General features: G+C 39.7%; 1 protein-coding gene across 2 annotated transcripts in view; it reads right to left on the bottom strand.

The window, feature by feature from the left end:
• ANOS1 (anosmin 1) overlaps positions 1-14206 on the bottom strand; it is a 122010-nt gene extending 107804 nt beyond the window's left edge. Inside the window, exon 1 of one of the 2 annotated variants that reach the window (XM_085540909.1) lies at positions 13826-14206. In XM_085540909.1, the coding sequence (XP_085397035.1) occupies positions 13826-14014 (189 nt within the window). In that variant the 5' untranslated portion in view covers positions 14015-14206. 2 annotated transcript variants of the gene reach the window in all.
• Positions 14207-18038: the final 3832 nt, after the last annotated feature.

The following is an 18038-nucleotide window of genomic DNA, read 5'->3' as shown; positions in this document are numbered from 1 at the left end:
TTGTTGTAAACCTAACAGTTGTATAAAACAGTCTTGGTTTGTTTTTTCCCTGTTGTCTATAAAAGATCAGGCTCAGTAAGTGAGGTGCACTTCACCAGACCCAGGATTTCCTTGTGACATCTGGACAGGTTTTCTGCAGTCATTCAGAAAAGAATGGCCCAAATTAAAATATATCTTGGACTCGCACACACTCTAGCCTCATTTCAATCTGAGTGAAAAGCAAGATAATAATGTTAACATACGCTCAGAAAGCACTAATTCAAAGAAACATATGTCAGCCACACAAAAAACAGCTTTCACCACAACAGTTAGAGAAGCACTTCAAGAAGAAGTCCTGTTTCCTAGACAGGTTTTAATTGCTGCAGTTTTTCAGTATGTCTGCCTTGATTGTAGGCATTACAGGAAGACAGGCAAAATGTAATGGGTACAGTTTAATTAGCCCACAACTTTATTATCTCATATATATAGCATAACCCAGCTACTAATCAGACTCATCTCTCTACAGCTTCTATTGGTTTGGCCCTCAGCCAGTCCTTTCCCAATTCAGCTCTCAGTTGTGCAGGAAGCAATCCACACTAGAGCATTATATAACAAAGCGGATGCCAGTTGTAGCTACATATCACACCAGATGATGAGTGTTCCTCTCCTTATTTTATCATTTAACAAAAGGGATCCTATGACCCCTTTCTCTTGTCTTTAGTCGAGTGCTGCTGTCACTCACCAGCTCCCAGGCCTTTAAATCTTGTTCATATTGGTGCACAGACCACATTTTTATTCGTATGCTCTTTTAAGGAACTGCAAAGGCTCCCAGAACAACAAACATTACAATGGCATTGTGTTGACAATGAATGAAAAACAGGTATCCTGTGAAGTTACACACAGTAGCATGGGACATATGGGTCTTTCCACTTGATCCTAGCCAAGACCCTTCTGCCCTGCACAGTCATAATATGCTCCTGCTAGAAGAGACACACTTACTTCACACTGCAATGGATACAATTCATTTGTTCCACTTAGGAGCTTTTTCCAGATTGTTAAGAACTGTATGCCATTTGACACAAACACAATTTCTACAGTCCAGCCTTCTACAGCATCCTGCAACCAATCTTAAACTGCGGGGGAAAGGACCAATGAAAAGGAAAGGAAATGAACATAAAATCTTATAACTTAAGATATAAGATACTAAAATTATTCATATCACCTGTAATACAGGGATATTAACTGGATCTTTCCACAGTGATAATTTTCAGTGGAAGTACTAAGTTGCCACACTGTATTGTGATAAACCTTTCCATAAACAGAAAGGCCTTTCATGTACCTGTTTTCAAAAATACAGTCTGATAACTAGATAATGAAGACATACCATGAAAAGAAAATAAATCTTTCTTCAAGACAGGACTGAAGTATTTGTCATTGACACACGTCTGGTTGCCAGAGATATAGCTAGTATGCATAGCAATCGTTTCCTGACAAGTATATCATGTTTCAGACATATCTGGCATTAGGTGAAAGAGTTTAAAAATTGAACAGCTTAATTTGTGTTGAAGTTATTGAAAAGCTTGTAACATGAGAGGTACCAAAACTCAGCCTAAGTTCCAATCCAAGACACAATATTTTAAAGAGTCCAGTCAATGTAAACAATTAGACACAGAGTTTTTGAAAAAATTCCACTAGTTGGATCAGAGTAGTTCTGAAGTTGAAGATTTTGTTTTGTGTCTTCAATCTAAACAAAAAACAATAAAGGAAAATAAAATAATAATGTCCATGTATTACCAGCTGAAGCATCTACAGCTGAGATTAATTCCAGTTATCAATATCTTGACTTATCAGTATTCTATTAAAATTTTGTTTCTCTTTCTTAATCTTAAATAATCTGTTCTCACAAAAATGACATATTTTAGTTGTTCCATCCTTGGAAACCAGATACTGGTGGTATGCTTCAGGAATTCTATCCCTGGATTGTTGCATTGTTACCAGTCTTGTCACCTGTGTAAAGCAATTAGGAAAGACAGTGAAGTGGGTTGTGGTACTATAAATACGTTGATAATATTCAGGTTTGTTTTTCATTGGACTGAGGAGCTCTGCTCGATTTGCTTTCTCAGTGGGAAGGTCATGGATGAGAACAAATTGACTGAGGCTCGATCTATACCAGATGGATCTACTAGGTATGAGTAAGCATCTCAGGGGCATGAAAATTTGACATCTGCTTCTATTATTAAGACAAGTCATGCCTGTTGATGAAGCTTACAGGGATGCCTTGAAATCCCTAGGGGCACCTGGATATATAAAGTAACAATCAGTAACTGGACTGTATCATATTTGATAAAAAAAAATACTTACCGTCTTTAGTGATATCCCTAGCCCTGGTTACATCAAAATGTCTCTCTACCTTTTTATACAATCAGAAAGAATAACTCCTAAGAATATCTCTGCCTGAAGTCAGGGGTTTTAGTATCTGGTAAATAGCTGGCGATTCACTTTTACATAATTCTAATGGCACAGTAGCATTTACCACCACAATTAATTGTAAAGAATAATGTTAATAAATAAAAATGGTATTTAACAAATTTAAGTTAATATAAACAGTATATTGGAAATTATATATATGTATGTATGTATGTATATATATGTATGTATAATATATAAATTCTGTAGTTCCGATAGATTTTGTACTGGTCTAAGAGTATTTCCACTCAAACCTCTAGAGACATTGCCATCAATTGTAGAGATACTAGACTCAGAACAGTAATGAATACTCCAGAAAAAAATCTGTATTAAACTACTGATCATGTAAATGAAAGAGCTGATGAATACCTTTTAAAAAGCTAAAAAATCTCCAGCTAATGAAATTACATGAACTTATACTACATTAACGTGTAAAGCTCTTCAGTCTTTAAAATCAAGTCATGCTTTCTACCCTAAAACAAAGGCAGCCATCATATCCTTCAGAAAACTCCAGATGTTCATTTCATTCTACAACTTGGAAAACAGATGAAGTTTGGTTTAATTTTCAAGTCTAGCCCACATTCTGCTCTTTATTTCTACCTGAGAAAAATAAGGTTCAAGAAGACTTGAAATAATTATTAGTTTCTGTTAAATATAATTGCTGCAGAAATTATGGGTCTGGTTCTGTCTAGCTCTCAAATGTATGTTTGTGTTTATCTGTGCTTAAGCAAAATTTTTCACAAGATGAACTAATATGCTGCATGTGCAATATCAAAAGCACTCCTACTCCAGTTGGTCAATAAGGATTCACTGGATGGAAAATTCTATAATTAACAAAAGCTTACTATCTTTCATATTTTTCATTCAAATTTATAACTCAAAATCCAAATCCAACAATAAGCAGCTAGTTGCAAAAATCCACATTCTCTTTCTTTCTTTATACTGACAAACATCCTATAGCTTATAGTAACTATTATATGAAGAGAGTCATACACCTCAATAATTGGATGATTTTTGCTTCTTTCTGACAGTTTTTTAATGCCAAACACTCTTTCCATCTATTGCAGGTCCAGAATGCCCAAAGGGGAAAGAAGCCTCAAGCTCAATATATTCACTTCCCTTCCCAAAATTGCTAGATATTAATCAAATGTCAACATACAAACTCTTTTTGACTAAGAAAAATGGGGACAGATAATGACGTGATTCATTTTTATCTAGCTGTAGTTCCACGGTAACATAATTTCATTGTATTCAAAAGAGTTATAACCTTCTTCTAACTGAAAAAAAGAAACAACCCTTACTGAATTAGTTTTTATTTTTTTTTATTAGTTTTTAACATCAATCGTGAAAAAAAAATAATAATAATAATCATTGTATCAGGACTCTATTGTTATTGTTATCTCTCCTCAGATTTCAGCTATTAGTTTCCTTACAAATTTATCCACCCATGTTCTAAATTCCAACAAAATCCAAAGACCTATGTCAAGTGAGGTTAAGAAATGAATTTACAGTGTTTAAGATCAAAAAAGCCTAGAGGCCTGATTGGAATGGTTTGTTGTTTTTTGGGTTTTTTTTTGTACAAAGATATTAATAGTTTTAAAACATCACCAATTCACCACAGATAATGTATAGCCCTACATCTATGCTTTAAAACATGAGATGAGAAATCATGTTCATGGGTATGAAGTGCATGTTCTTTTTTTTTTTTTTTTTTTTAATAGAAGTTAATGCAAATATATCTTCCCCAAAGAGTAATCCATAAGGAAGAAAAGCAAAACTATTCTTATAAATTCCAAGAATGAGAAGGAAAACCAAACTATGCTTGTGCTGTATCAAACAAACACATTATTCTTTTATAATCTTCACCACCAACTTTAGTCTCTGGCTCTGTGAAAAGAAGACATCTACTTTAAAACAATCACTATTTGCCTCGTATTATCTTGTTATATCCACAGCAGCTAGAATGGAATTCTCACAGGCAACAAAAGCATGAGTTCTTTATTACCTTGGCTAAGTGTGCAGTTTGACATGTGACAGTAGAAAAATTACAGTGGCAGTAGTGTCAAACTTCTTACTAGGAAGAGTTTTGCAACAGACAGAGCCCAATATTATGCCTAGAGAGGCAAACAAGCTTTGTCTAATGTATGGAAATATACCAGGCATACAGCTCTTCTCTCATCACAAGACCAAACTTCCTGTGCACGTGCAATTCAGTAAATCCAGCACTTCTGAAAAGGCGTGGAGTGCACACATAAAAAGATTCAAAGTTTTCCCTGAAGAACTAGGATCATTATTTAATCCAAAACACATGTAAGCAAATCACAGTATTGATTAACTCAAGATAGTAAGCTGCCACCAACAGAACCTCTGTCTGGTTAAAAGCTCTCCAGAACAATGTGATGATGTTTAGAGAGCAGGAATTGTTCAGACAGCAAAAGTAGCCTGTTCCTTTATACCTCTTTTCCCACAAAAATGAGATGATCATGGTTAAAGAATCTAGGAAAGGCAAAAAGAAAAGCAAACCACCATCATCCAGATACAGCTTAACTGCCTACACCCTGCCAATATACTTCTAGTAAAAAACTAGACAAAACCAAGGTGAATAGAAGCTAGCCAAATGTCAGCACAGTTGTCTGACAGGCTGTACACTTCAGCATCACTGGCCTCAAACAAACTTAATATTTGCTTGCATTGGACAGGTAAATGACAGCACTATGAATTAACTACATCTTCATGATAAATTTTCTTGGAGGTGTTGATCGTAAGCATTCTTCCTGAAAAAGTACAAAGAATTTTCAAACCACATTTTTACTAAACTACAAATAATTAGCCTTTTCAAATCAGGTAAAAATCAAAGCTGAATTAGCTGAAATTAGAAGTATTTACAAACAATTCTTACTATGCCCATTGTATCCATGACAGAACAGTTCCCTATTTTGAGTCTTAGTTTCAAATGATGTAATCTTTAGTCTCAATAAATCAATGAAGTCTACAAATCCCTCTACCCTGACACAGGTGTTTTTTTTCCCAGCTTTGTCTTCCCCACTGTGTGCTTACTGGAGGTCATCTTTGTCCAGCTTTCCCCCTTTTGAGACTGTCTCTTCATTTCCTTCTCCTTCAAGTTCTGGGCCGTAACTTCCTGTAGTAATCTCAGCTGCTGCCAGGGGATTTACTCCTTTTGCAGACTGAGTCAAGTCACTTCTGTTTTAAAACATAACGTAAAATACAAACCAAGGGAAAGTAAAGAAATAAATCCAAATAGAGCAGTGTCCGTAAGGATACAAGATGTAGATGTTTTCCTGTATTATGTTTTTGATTAATAAACGTGTTTAAATGGTTTAGACATCAAGTCTCTTTAACAGTCTAGAGAAAGACTGATGAAAATATAGTTCAGAGAAGTCTATGGAAATTTTTATATAAACTCCTGGCAGAGATTGTTCCCCAAATCTAGAACTATTCTCTAGTATTCTTTCTGGTGAATGAAAATGAACACAGTCTATTTTCAAGCTATAAGGGCCCTCTTACCTTTCAGCACCTCTAGTTCTCCACCTTCATATCCTGTGATCTCTTGGACATTAAAGGATAAAAAAAAAAAAAAAAAAGAAAGAAAGGAGATACAACTACATTTGGGTTAGCAAGTTCACAGCATTCTTCTTTGCTAACAAAGCTGCATAGGTCCAGTGTTTATACATGAACCTGATCCAGCCGAAATCAACAGTAGGCTTTTCATAGACTTCAAAGGTTTTTGAGATTTAAGGCCTTATAAGGCTTAGCTATGAGAAAGATCGGAAAATGAAGATGCTTGGTGTAAACTCCTAGTCAATAAAGCTTTTGGAGCATGGTTTATATTTGTTAGGCACTGGTTACTTAACATAATTTTGAATGCATCTTTTCTATTATGTTATAGTCTTGATCATTAATAGTACTTCTAATTTTTAAAAACTACAGTTGCAAAATAGTTGTACTTTCTCTGTTTACAGAAGGTAGAGATGTACTCAATCCCAGATAATCACAGAAAGCAAAAAGTCACACAGAACAGCTACTGGAGATGCAGACCAGCTAATGAATAATAATCTCTGTTTGTAGATCCAAACAAATTCAGAACTCAGTCTTAAGAAATTTGCTCTTTGCAAAATGACAAATGTTCAGCATCTGGGAAATCAGTCTGTTTTTCAAGCTGACCTAGGAATGCATCAGGTTATTTTTATTATAGCACACTTACTAAACAAAACACAGATACAGTAACAGAGACAACTAATACGCAGACAATAGCTTAATAATACTATGAACAGTATCTAGTTTATAGCCTATCTTTTCATACTCTTTCACCACTTTCAGTAGTAAGTGGCGATATGTTGAAATGGGAAAAAGATTTGTATTTGAAAAAATCCCAGTATTTCTCTTTCAGAAGTTTTCTAATACTTTTCACAAGTAACATCTCCTTTCCCTCAACATATACCTTTGACATTAAAAATATGACTATACACAGAATGTCCACCTCAAAATGAAATGCTCAAAATCATATTAACAAATTAGAGAAATCAAAATTGCTAGATAGCAATGATAGCACTATAATCCTTGAGCTCACACTGACTGTGAAGGCTTTCACTAATGAGAAAGAGATTTGAGTTTGGTCATGAGAGAAAGTCATACTCCCAACCTGGATGTGATTGCAAAGACTAACTGGGAATCTATTCCCCAGTGCAGACTCTCAACACCTAGAATAGCGTAGGTGTTTTCTCTAGCTGTAGCTATCATTATTCAAAATGAACATTTAGTCTTCAAAAACTTTACATAAGATCACATTAGAAGATCTGTGCATCTCTTGTTCACGACGGCAGATATCTATAATATGAGCACACCAACTGCCAGAATAATTATCCAGACCATATGCCATCTGAACAATAAAAACAGAAGAATAATCTAGAGTTTTACCATTTTTTAATGAAATCATCAAGTAACAGCAAATGTTCAGATTTGTCTGTGGAATAAAATTAACAGCTGTGTTTTTGTAAAGAGACATATGAAAGTCAGAATTATTTAATACAAAGACTATTTTTGGAAAGGGGACGAATACTGAAATGGCAATACAAGCAGATGACACACATTTCCTAAGTAGTAACTTGTAGAAAAGAATACAAACGTGGCCTTGAAGACCTGCATCCAAATGCCTGGACAGCCTATGAATTGAAACTTAAGCATTCCATGATTAAAACACAACATGCCTCCTAAGTAGCAGAAGTAGTGCAGGTATTTTCAAAAGACTCTATGAAGTATGACAGCTGCTCCAAAAGTAACGTCGTCTATTTTATTACATTGGTTCATGTCAGAGGCAGATGTTGGTGGCACTGCAGTAGAAGCTGAACCTTCCTGACAATATTTCATTACAGAATCACAGAATTGTAGGGGATAGAAAGGTGCTCAATAGATCACTGAATCCAAACACCCTGCTGAAGAAGGTTCCCTACAATAGGTCACACCAGTAGGTGTCCAGATGGATCCTGACTATCTCCATAGCAGGAGACTCCATAACCTCCCTAGATAACTTGTCCACAGCCCTGTTACCATAAAGAAGTTCTTCTTCATGTTTGTAAGGAACTTCTGCTGCTCAAGCTTCAGGCCATTGCTCCTTATCCTATTGCTACACACAATCATGTTACATTTAGTTTCCATGTGACAGATGGCAGCAGAGGAGTAGTGTAAAAAAAATAGTGTTTAATGTGGATTTGCAAATGAAGCAAAGGTGTGCTACTGAATTCCTCCATGCAGGAAAAGTGACACCCACTGACATTCATTGATGCTTGTTGAAAGTTTACGGAGAACAGTGGATCTGAGCACAGCTAGGTGGTGGGTTGTACATTTCAGCAGCAGTGACAGCAATGTGAAAAATTAGCCATGTTCCGAATGGCCAGGCACAGCCACAAGATTAAGGGCATCTCCATCTACTCATTTGCACAAATCAGCAAATTATTACCAACGAACTGTGTACAGAGCTGAATAGCTGCTTAAAAGTGTTGAAAACAACAGTGACATATCACAAGTTTTACACTAGGTAGGTCTCACAAACACTCACACAGGAACAGAAGGAACTCCATACGCAAGACTGTCATGACCCAATGAACCAAGTTGCAGTCAACGGCTCAACATCCAAGTGGAGACTGGTGATGAGTGGCATTCCTCGTGGATCAGTGCTGGTACCGCAGTTATTTAACATCTTGGTAGGTGAATTCCCCATTGAAGGTAAGGCGCCAGATACAGCCCTCAGCAGGTAAAGTGATGTGTGCTGTCTTCTGGGATAGGAAAAGGGTGATCCTTCTGGACTTCCTGGACAGACCATAACCTCTGACAGCTATACAGTAACACTGATTAAATTGAAGACTCAAAATCAAGTCAGGTCAGAGAAGAAAACTTTCCTTCTCTAACACGATAACCCCAGGCTCCATGCCAACTTAAAGACCATGGAGTGCACTGCCAATCTTAGCTGGATTATCCTACCACACCCATCATATAGACCAGATTTGGATCTTTCTTACTTCCATCTGTTCAGGATGATGAAAGATGGATTGCGTGGGCAACATTTTCATAAAAATGATGCTGTCACAACAGCTGTGAAAATGTAGGTCACCTCCACTGGTGTAGATTTTTTTACAAGAACAGCATGCAGCCTCCTGTTCATCACTGATGAAAACGCGTAGCTAATGGCACTAACTACGTCAAAAAGTAGTGTTCTGAAGCTAAGAATTTGCTCTCTTAAACAGCATGATTGTGCTCTTTCTGTCTGTTGTAGTTCAATAAGAAACAAATAGGAGCCACTACGTTCAGAGTGACCTATGTAACTTAAAGTTTTCAAACTAGACAGTTACAATGAATGATTTCTTCACAATCTTAGTCTTCTTTGTAGCAGGGTACAAAGAGACAAATTAGCCCTAGACTTTTTCAGTTTGGCCTACAGGTTCCATCTGGAATTGATTGCAGGATTTTGCAGGTGCAATCACTTTGGAGTTACAAGCAATTTGAAGTCAGATGTGCTGGCATTTAGACAACTAGCTGCCTGACTCGTAGGTAAAATCTGGCACTGCCTATCTAGAGGTAATCACTTGCACATTATTTGCTTGAAGGTATAAAATCTGAGAACTTTTAATTATTTCTTTAAAAGAATTGCCTGGTTTCCCTCAAAAACTTTAGTTGTTCTGATAGGCCATACTCTATAGGAAACATGGAAAACAAACTCCTACCACTATACAGTTATCAGTCATTCCACTTAAACTTTTAAGGCTTTACTGCTCCCCTCGTATAGCCATTACAAATTATGCAAGAAGAACTGTCAACTTAAAAGAACATGTTTTCATATTCAAAAACAAATGTTGGGTTCGCATAAGCCAATCTAGATTGATACTTACGAAGTTGTAATTCTTAGCACATTCCTACTAGATTTATACTGTCCCAGTTAAGAGGGAAAAGTCTCTCAATATTTTCCCTTATATCGCAAACCAGGCTTGCCATTTGAGGGATGTCTACACTGCAACAAAAAGTTAGACTGGAACTCATCTATCATCTAGTATCACCTAGTATTCAAGAAGTTTAGCTTAGGTATGAATACAGAACCCCTATTTGATCAAGTTCATCCATATTTGTTCATACATTTTTAATCAGTGCCCACCTTAGTGAGTTTAAAGCAGTACCTCGTGAATGGTAATTATAATTCTGGATCACGCTATATATGTGTATATAGACACACATATGGATTTCCTTGGTAATAATAATTTGCCAAGATTCAGCTGAAGACTACCAAAACAAAACACTGCAGAGATATCTTCATATCTAAAAAACTAAGGGGAAAAGAGCATCTGCTTGGATTTAGCACTAGCATTTTGTTTTTAATACTCAGACAACCATAAATGACCATTTATGATCATACATAAACTAGTACAAGAAATTGATAACACCGAGAGTGCATTTAAAAGCACTGTATCTTTAAGATGTAGTTACTCCTATTGTCTGTCCCAGTCACCACTTCTGACCCAGTGCTAGGCTTCCCAGTACTCAAGAGATGCAGACTTAGCGGAGCGTATCCAGCAAATCCCCCTATGATTGAAGGACTATAGCATCTCTTGAAAGAGTAGAGACTGGGAGAGCTTGGTTTATCATGCCTGCAATAGAAAGGTTTCTGGGGTTATCATCATCATTTATAACTATCTGATGGAAGGAAATAAAGAGAACAAAGCTAGATAAACAGTGGTGCTACTACTCAGTGGACTACAGGAAAATGAAACACGAGGGCTTCTCTCTGAACATCAGGAAGTTTTTGTTTTGTTCTTTCTTCTTACAGTGAAGGTGAATGAACACAAAAAGAGGCTGCTCAGAGAGCTTGTGGAGTCTCCATCCTCTTAGATATTCAAAATCTGATTGAGGATGGCCCTGGCCAACTTGTTCTAGCTGACCCTGCTCAGGAGGACTGAATTAAATCCCAGAAGTGCTGCTGGAACCCTACTCAATGACTCTGTGAGCATGTGGGTATGGCTTCTCCCTGTTCCTGCAACTCTACACATCACACATGGCCAGTCTTACCAATAACTACCAACAACTTCTTGCCACTAGTTATTCCATCCTCTTCACTCCTGACCTGTCACAGAAGATATCCACCTCCACTACCTGATCCTATTTAACAAGCTGTATATAAAGATGTTTGAGAGGTCTATAAGATATGACAACTAAAATGAAAGATCTACAAGCTCATAGGTCCAAGTAAACACTGTTCACTCTCCACAGTACTGTACATTTAACCTACGAGCTCACTGTGAAATTTACCTCAAGCTTATTCACAAATAAAACTTTCAATCAAGCTGTGTTCTGAACCTGGCTGAGAAGACGGACAGTACAGGTTAAAATCCAAACTGTGCTTTCACTCAACTTGAAAATGGAATGCTAGAGGCCATTGCCATGCCTGCTCCCTCAAAATGGGACAAGTTCATCAAAACTAATACCACAGATGGGATAGGCTACGCCCATACACAAAATGCACATATTTAATACAGACAGGAAATATTGTACATGTAATGTATATGTATTTCCTACATATATAACCCATGTAGAAGGATATCTCCCCTATTGATCACATATGACCCTTGTTGCGATCTCTGCCTAGAATTCTCCAAATTATCAAAAACTGGAAAACTCTTGGGAACTGCACAGCAAAAAGCAGACATCTGTGCCTGTTTCGCAGGCATTCTGAAGATAATACAGTTTAGATTTAAGTGACTCCTTCTTCTAGCTCACAGCAATAGACTACATGGAAAACAAAAATCAATTCTCTGACTTGTGTCTTGGTTAAAATAATATCCTGCTGAGAATGCACCTTTAAAATGGGCTTATAACTAATTCTCAGACATAACTTAACAAAAACACCAAGAGTACACCTCTCTCAACCTTCTCAAACAGTGATAGTAAAGAAAAGCAAGTGCAGGGGGGGAAATAACATTATTCGCAGGGGAAAAAAATAATGAAAAAATATATACATATATCAATTGCCATTCAAACAAGGTAAATAGCAGTTAGATAAGCAAATGATCATTTCCTCTTGATACTACTCATTCCCTGAGAAGATTACTGAAGTGCATTTGGCCCCATGAACTACATGACATGAACTCTCTGACATGTGGTGAAGTCCTCCAGCAAGCATCTATTTGCTATCTCCATGACCTCCCACCATTGGGGTGGAACCTAAAGCAGTGCTGGGAAATGAGTGGGTCACTTCTTTCAAATTTTGTTCTTACTGTGGGATCCTACAGTTCTTTTCTGATCCTGTTGGGAGGAGCTGGTGTTTGGTTCACTTCAAAGGTTGAATCAGATTACAAGATAAGTGGATATCTCTGCAATGAAAAGAACTCCAGAGAGTGCAGCCAGTTCAGATGAAAACGGAGGGGCAGGAGGATGGCTGTGTTAAAAAGGAGGAAGAGGAGAGAAAATGAGAAGAATATCACACCCTTCAACGCTCTAGGAAAGTCTACTTGAGGAAACATCCAGTGCTCCCTGTACAAAACTCTCCTCCTTTCCTTCATTAACTCCTATAAACGAGAGCACTTTATCTTCCAAACATTTACAGTTTCATATCTTGCAAGAGTTTAATCCCTGGTAATTTAGATAAATTACCATGTGCTATAGCACGTTGGGGTTAAAACTGCAAGATTTTCACTGATTACAAAAAGACAGCCAGTTATTAAGTCCTAACTAAGTAATTTGCAGCTTATTTCACCCTAGCTAATTAAAATGTAATCACTATTGTTTGGCAATGTGCATTCTGTCAGCAGTTTTAAGTCAGAAAAGAAATCACGCCAAGAAAACATACGCACATACAAAGAAAAAGCCTTTCACCAGGAGCTGGCTTGATCTAAACTGCCTCGTTAGCGCTTCGTTAGCCACTGAAACTGTAAAACAAATAAGTTACAATCTCCTGACAACGCAATAACCGCTCCCGAGATAATGAACTATTTTAACGATCCCTGAGCTTCCAAGGGATGCACAGAAGCGAGGCCAGCGCTGACAAGCGAGCGCTTCATCGCCCCGGACCCGGCGGAGCTGCGGCGGAGCTTCAGCCCGGGCAGCGCGTCCATCCGCCTGGGGAGCGTCCCCGCTCCGTCCAGCTGGGAGCCAACCGCAGGCACCGCTGTAACAAACACTTTAAGCTTTTTCTTTTCTTCTGTCGGCTTATCCTTAAGTATCTCACCCGACAGCCTTTTGTGCCAACACCTTAAAGCTACTTTACCCCTCAAAACATTCAGTTCCAGTTTCTGATTCACGGAGACGCACGGGGAAGGAGAGGAGCGCGCTGTATGTAGGGCTGCGCTACCCCAAGGTGGGGCGGCTGCTATTTCCCAACGGGCTAAAGAACCCTTCCCAATAGGAACCTGGCTGCTACCGAGCGAGCAGCACGGCTGGTCCGAGGGCTTCCGTCATTCCTTTAGCTCAATGCTTGGACACTTTAGAACAGGTGAGGAGGTAAGAAGGGAAAGGCGTTTGTTGGATGGGGAAAAACAGACAGGCACTCACCTCCCATAGTCGTTTTAGGAGATTTCAAGGCTATCCCCCACCCCACTCCCATTCCGTTAGCCAGAAGCGCGCTCATACGTTCTAGGGACACCTGCGAGGAGCCGGAGCGCCCGGCCCGCATCCCACCGCCCCGCGGGCAGCTGACACGAAGAGCCGCTGCCTCCTCCCAGCGACGGAGAGACGGACGCCGCGGGGCCGTGCCCACCTGCCCGCCGCCGTCGCACGAAAAGCCGTCCCGAAGTTTACCCCGGAGCGCTCCGGCCCCTGCAACCCTTAAGGCCGCGCCGGGCGGGCAGCGGGAGCCGAGTGTCCCCACGCAGCGCCGTGCCCCTACCTGGAAATGCTTGAAGAAGGCGGAGATACGGGTGATCTGCAGGCTCAGGCACCTGGAGGTGCATCTGGCGGTGGAGAACGCCTCGTCCTGCCTGCGGGCGGTGGCGGCCCCCGGGCCGGCGGGGCTGCAGCTGACGGCCGTCACCCAGAGGAGCAGGGCGAGGGACGCGCCGGGCGCCCTCCGCACCATCGCTCCGCGGGAGGGGAGGGCAGAAGGGCGGCCGGGTGCTGCAGGCTGAGCCGCTGCTCGCCAGGCGGGTGCCGGGCTGCACTGGGGGCAGACGGCTCCGCGCCGCAGAAACTAAACAAGAAAGTTCAATCATTCAACTCTCCTCACCCCCTTCTCTCCCTCCCCTCGGCCCACAGCCCTCCCCCGATCGGCGGCGGGCGGGCCGAGGCTGACAGCGGCCGCGCCATTGGCTGCGCCGAGCGGCAGCGCCGGGGCGGGCGGGCGGTGTGGCTGCGGGCAGGTCGGCCGCTGGGAGCGGGGATCCCGCTGCGCTCCGCCACCTGTGGGCGGCCGGCGGGCAGGAGCTGAGCTCTGAGCCGTCACACAGACGCAGTCACACACGTAGGGGCCGAGGGAGCGACCTGCGGGCGCTGCCCGGCCGGTGGGGTGCGACCCGTAGCAGCGCACCGCTGCTCGGCCCACCCTCTGTTGCATACAGGGACGGGCAAGGACGTGGTGAAATGAGTTTTTGAAGCGCGGTGTGCTTACAGGGAACGTGGTGAGCGTGTTTGTCCCAAGGTGGAAGCCGTAAAGGCTTTCCTGAAGAGAATTATTGAAGAATGAAAGTGTACAAGTCATCGTTCCAACACCTCTGGGTAGCAGCTGCAAAATTAAAATAACCGTCTTTGGCTTTAAAATGGCTCCCACACAGTATGTAGCAACTCAGGTCACTTCTGCTCCTTCAGCTCCTGCGTGCGGTGGTATGTAGCACAGAGGTTACGCTCTGCATTCCTCCCTGCACGTACAATGCACGGACTCCTCCCGCTGCAAGTATGTGCTGTGAAAGAGCAGAGGGTTCTGCTCACACTGCCATCTCTGGTTTGGGCCTCCTGAACCTGAAAACCGAGTGCAAGCTGAAGTGAGTCTTCAGGCTATTGCAGGAGATGTGGTACAAGGTGCTAGTTGTAGTGGCTATTAATAGTACTTGCTATAATACTACTGCAAATAATTGCATAACGTGGTTATCAGGCACTGTATTAAACGCAGTATGAAACAAGCTGTAGCATAAGCTAAGTGTGTTTTAGGAAAGTCACCTAAAATCTCATCAAAATACAGCAGTCTTTGACCGGTCTTGTACTAATTTTGCCCGGCTATAACTCATTTCTTAGCGTGTGATCCAGTGTATACAAATGTGAAGTAAAGCATGTATCCCAGTGATTACCAGCACATCTGTATAAATAACTGCCACAAACCGATGTATATGCATAAAACAGAAAATCGATGTCTGTTAAATCTAGACTAAGAAATCAGCTGTTAAGCTGCATGAGCAAGGTGAGATATAACTGGAAGTGAAACAAATGTAGTTTAGATGTTACTTTGCAGCTCACAGTGTCTGAGCTAAATTCTCTTGTCAATTGACTCGAAAGCACTGGAGATAAGCCAGTAGGCTGCATTCACTCCTGCAAGTGTTAACAAATTGCAATGACAGTTTGTGTCCTTCCATGCTGGAGGGAGCACAGTAACCAGAAGAGGTCACCTGCTACTTCCTGGCTTAGGAGCCTCCCTGCTGCGTGCCCTGCATGAGCATTCTCCACAGGCTGTTTTGGAAATGAGGCAAGGAAGACTGCCTCAGCAACACCTGCAGAAGTCATCCTCATCTGTGGAGCTGGAATGATCACCTGCAGCTTGTGATGAGCTGAAGTTGTAGGTGAGCCAGAAATAGTGATCCCAATTCAGACTCATTTCTTGCTGCCTAGAAAACCAGTTAGGGTTCTGCTGGCAGCAGCTGATGAGTTTAGCCTAATTTGTCATCTCTGTGTTGGAAAAGAATAAGGAACCACAGAATAGAACAGCACAGAAGTAAAGCACAATCCTAGCACTACTGTGACAAATAGTGATGAGGCCATTCAGGCTTCAACATTAAGAAATTCCCAGTTTCTAACAAAGTTTCACACAGATTTTATTAAGCCTTAACTGAATTCTTTGTAACTTTTTGCCTTGAGTCAGGAAAAGACTGATTCATAGTGTTTACAGATGCACCAAATGCTTTCAACTTTTGCCATATTTCAGCAGATAATACAAAGTGCCTGAAATATATATATATAACCATCTATAAATCAGACTACAGATCGGGAGGGGGCAGATGGTTCTATAGATATATCCACAATGTTAGTGCCAAAGCAATTTATTTAGTGTATTACAGATTTAAGTAAAAGGGTAGGCATCCTGCTTCTTTTGTTTTATAAAGCCTGGCAGCAAAGGGCATAGAGGCCTTAAAAAATGTAAAAGTTCATGAATACACAGTTTACTCAGTTGCTTGTGTTTGAAAGGTCACGGTTACAGAGATCAGCAGTACAGCCTGTGAATTTCTTTTAAGCGAGGGCCGACTTGGTTAGCACACAAAAGGCTGGCTGTTCAGTGCCAACAGAACTGAATTCACACAGGTCCTGTTCCCTTGCAGGAGATTAAGAAACAGCCTCCTCAGCTCAGTAATTCTGTGGGTAACCAGAACCCACCATGGGCTAAATAGCCAATAGACTGAAAGATAAGATATGCATATTTGTAAATACAGTTGTATGAAGAGGTTAATAAATTGGATAAGAGAATACACAAATGTGGAAATAAATGAAATGCAGAAAGTAAGCAATCTTAATAAAAATTATCACTAAATCTTTTCATTATCCAGGCATTTTTGGACCTTTCAGAAGTCCCAGGTGATAAGAGTTGTAGTCTTGTAAGATAGAAAGATGCTTGGATTTAGTTTTGTTTTCTGAATCATAAGTTATTTTCTAGATAACATTTGTTATTTACTTATGTATAACGTGCCTTATTTTTCTTTTTATTAAAATAAAATCCATAACCACACCAGTAGGCATAATAAGCACATTCTTACATTTTGACTGCTATTTTTTATAAACAAATGAAATTAAATAATCTTTCAGTGTTAAAAGTAGTAGAATTGGTACCAATAAATTATTTCAAATTCTGAATATCGTTATTATTTCAAGAAATATTGGGCTTGCTGTCCTATCTGTACTTCAAACCAGGGTGATATGTATTTCTCACAATGTAAACACAAGCTGTTTGGGAGACCGGCTTTGCAAAACTAGGGCTGATTTTTTACAGGAGACAGCGCCACATACTGGTTTTGCGAAGTGATTTATTTCTCTTTAATGACTTGGTTTAAATCGATTTTACATCAAGCTGACTGCACCTTAAGTAATTTTTACTCATTATATGGTAATTACCGATAGTAATATCTAACTGTATGAAAACAGAGAAAGCAGATAATATAAATAATAATAATAATATAATCGTAAGACAATTATTAAGTTTATTATCATAAATAACCCTGATGTGCCATTATTTACTCAGCTCTCTCTGGTGTTGATTATTTTATGTAAAAAAAGAAAAAAGTGATTATAACTTCCAGTACAATTTTTGAACAATAATTTGAATAAGTACTTTTATTTCCAAGAGCATTTTCTGTATAAGAATAAAATAAAATAAAAATTCTAAACAGAAAATTATTACCTAACCTCTTCACCTTGGAAACAAGTTGCTTGCTTGTTGAAGTCTGCATGTATTTTCCAGGATGCGTTTCTTTAATTCAGTAGTACAACTTATGTTCGAGCTGTATGGGGTTTTCAAAGAGCAGTAACCCATTTGTTTTAGTGAATTCATAGGTAGGGGTACAAGAAAGTATTAAATCTCACCTACACTTCACATTCAGTTCATTAGTATTCAGGACATACATGAGGAAGTTGATGAATTTGAGTTATATACATTAAGTTAGAGATACTATTAGATGCTTTAAATGTATTTTAACATTGCTTACAAAACTGCAAAGCTGTGGGAGATGGCTGACCTACCTGTAATATTTTGAATGTGATTTCCTGCTAGCGGTGGCTCACCAAAGAAACTACAGCAATAAGAATTCCACTCTGTAGTGGTCTTTGATTTGCTGTTGAGCTTTGAATCGAGCCTGTGTCTGCTACTGTTTACTGCTGCTCAAAGGAGAAATTTACCATGTAAAATGAAATCC

This window comes from Coturnix japonica, chromosome 1 (assembly GCF_054131305.1).
Source record: "Coturnix japonica strain WE chromosome 1, WE-NBRP24, whole genome shotgun sequence".
Classification (NCBI taxonomy): Eukaryota; Metazoa; Chordata; class Aves; order Galliformes; family Phasianidae; genus Coturnix; species Coturnix japonica.
The sequence above is the reverse complement of the archived record's forward strand: the minus strand, read 5'-3'. Positions and strand labels throughout refer to the sequence as shown.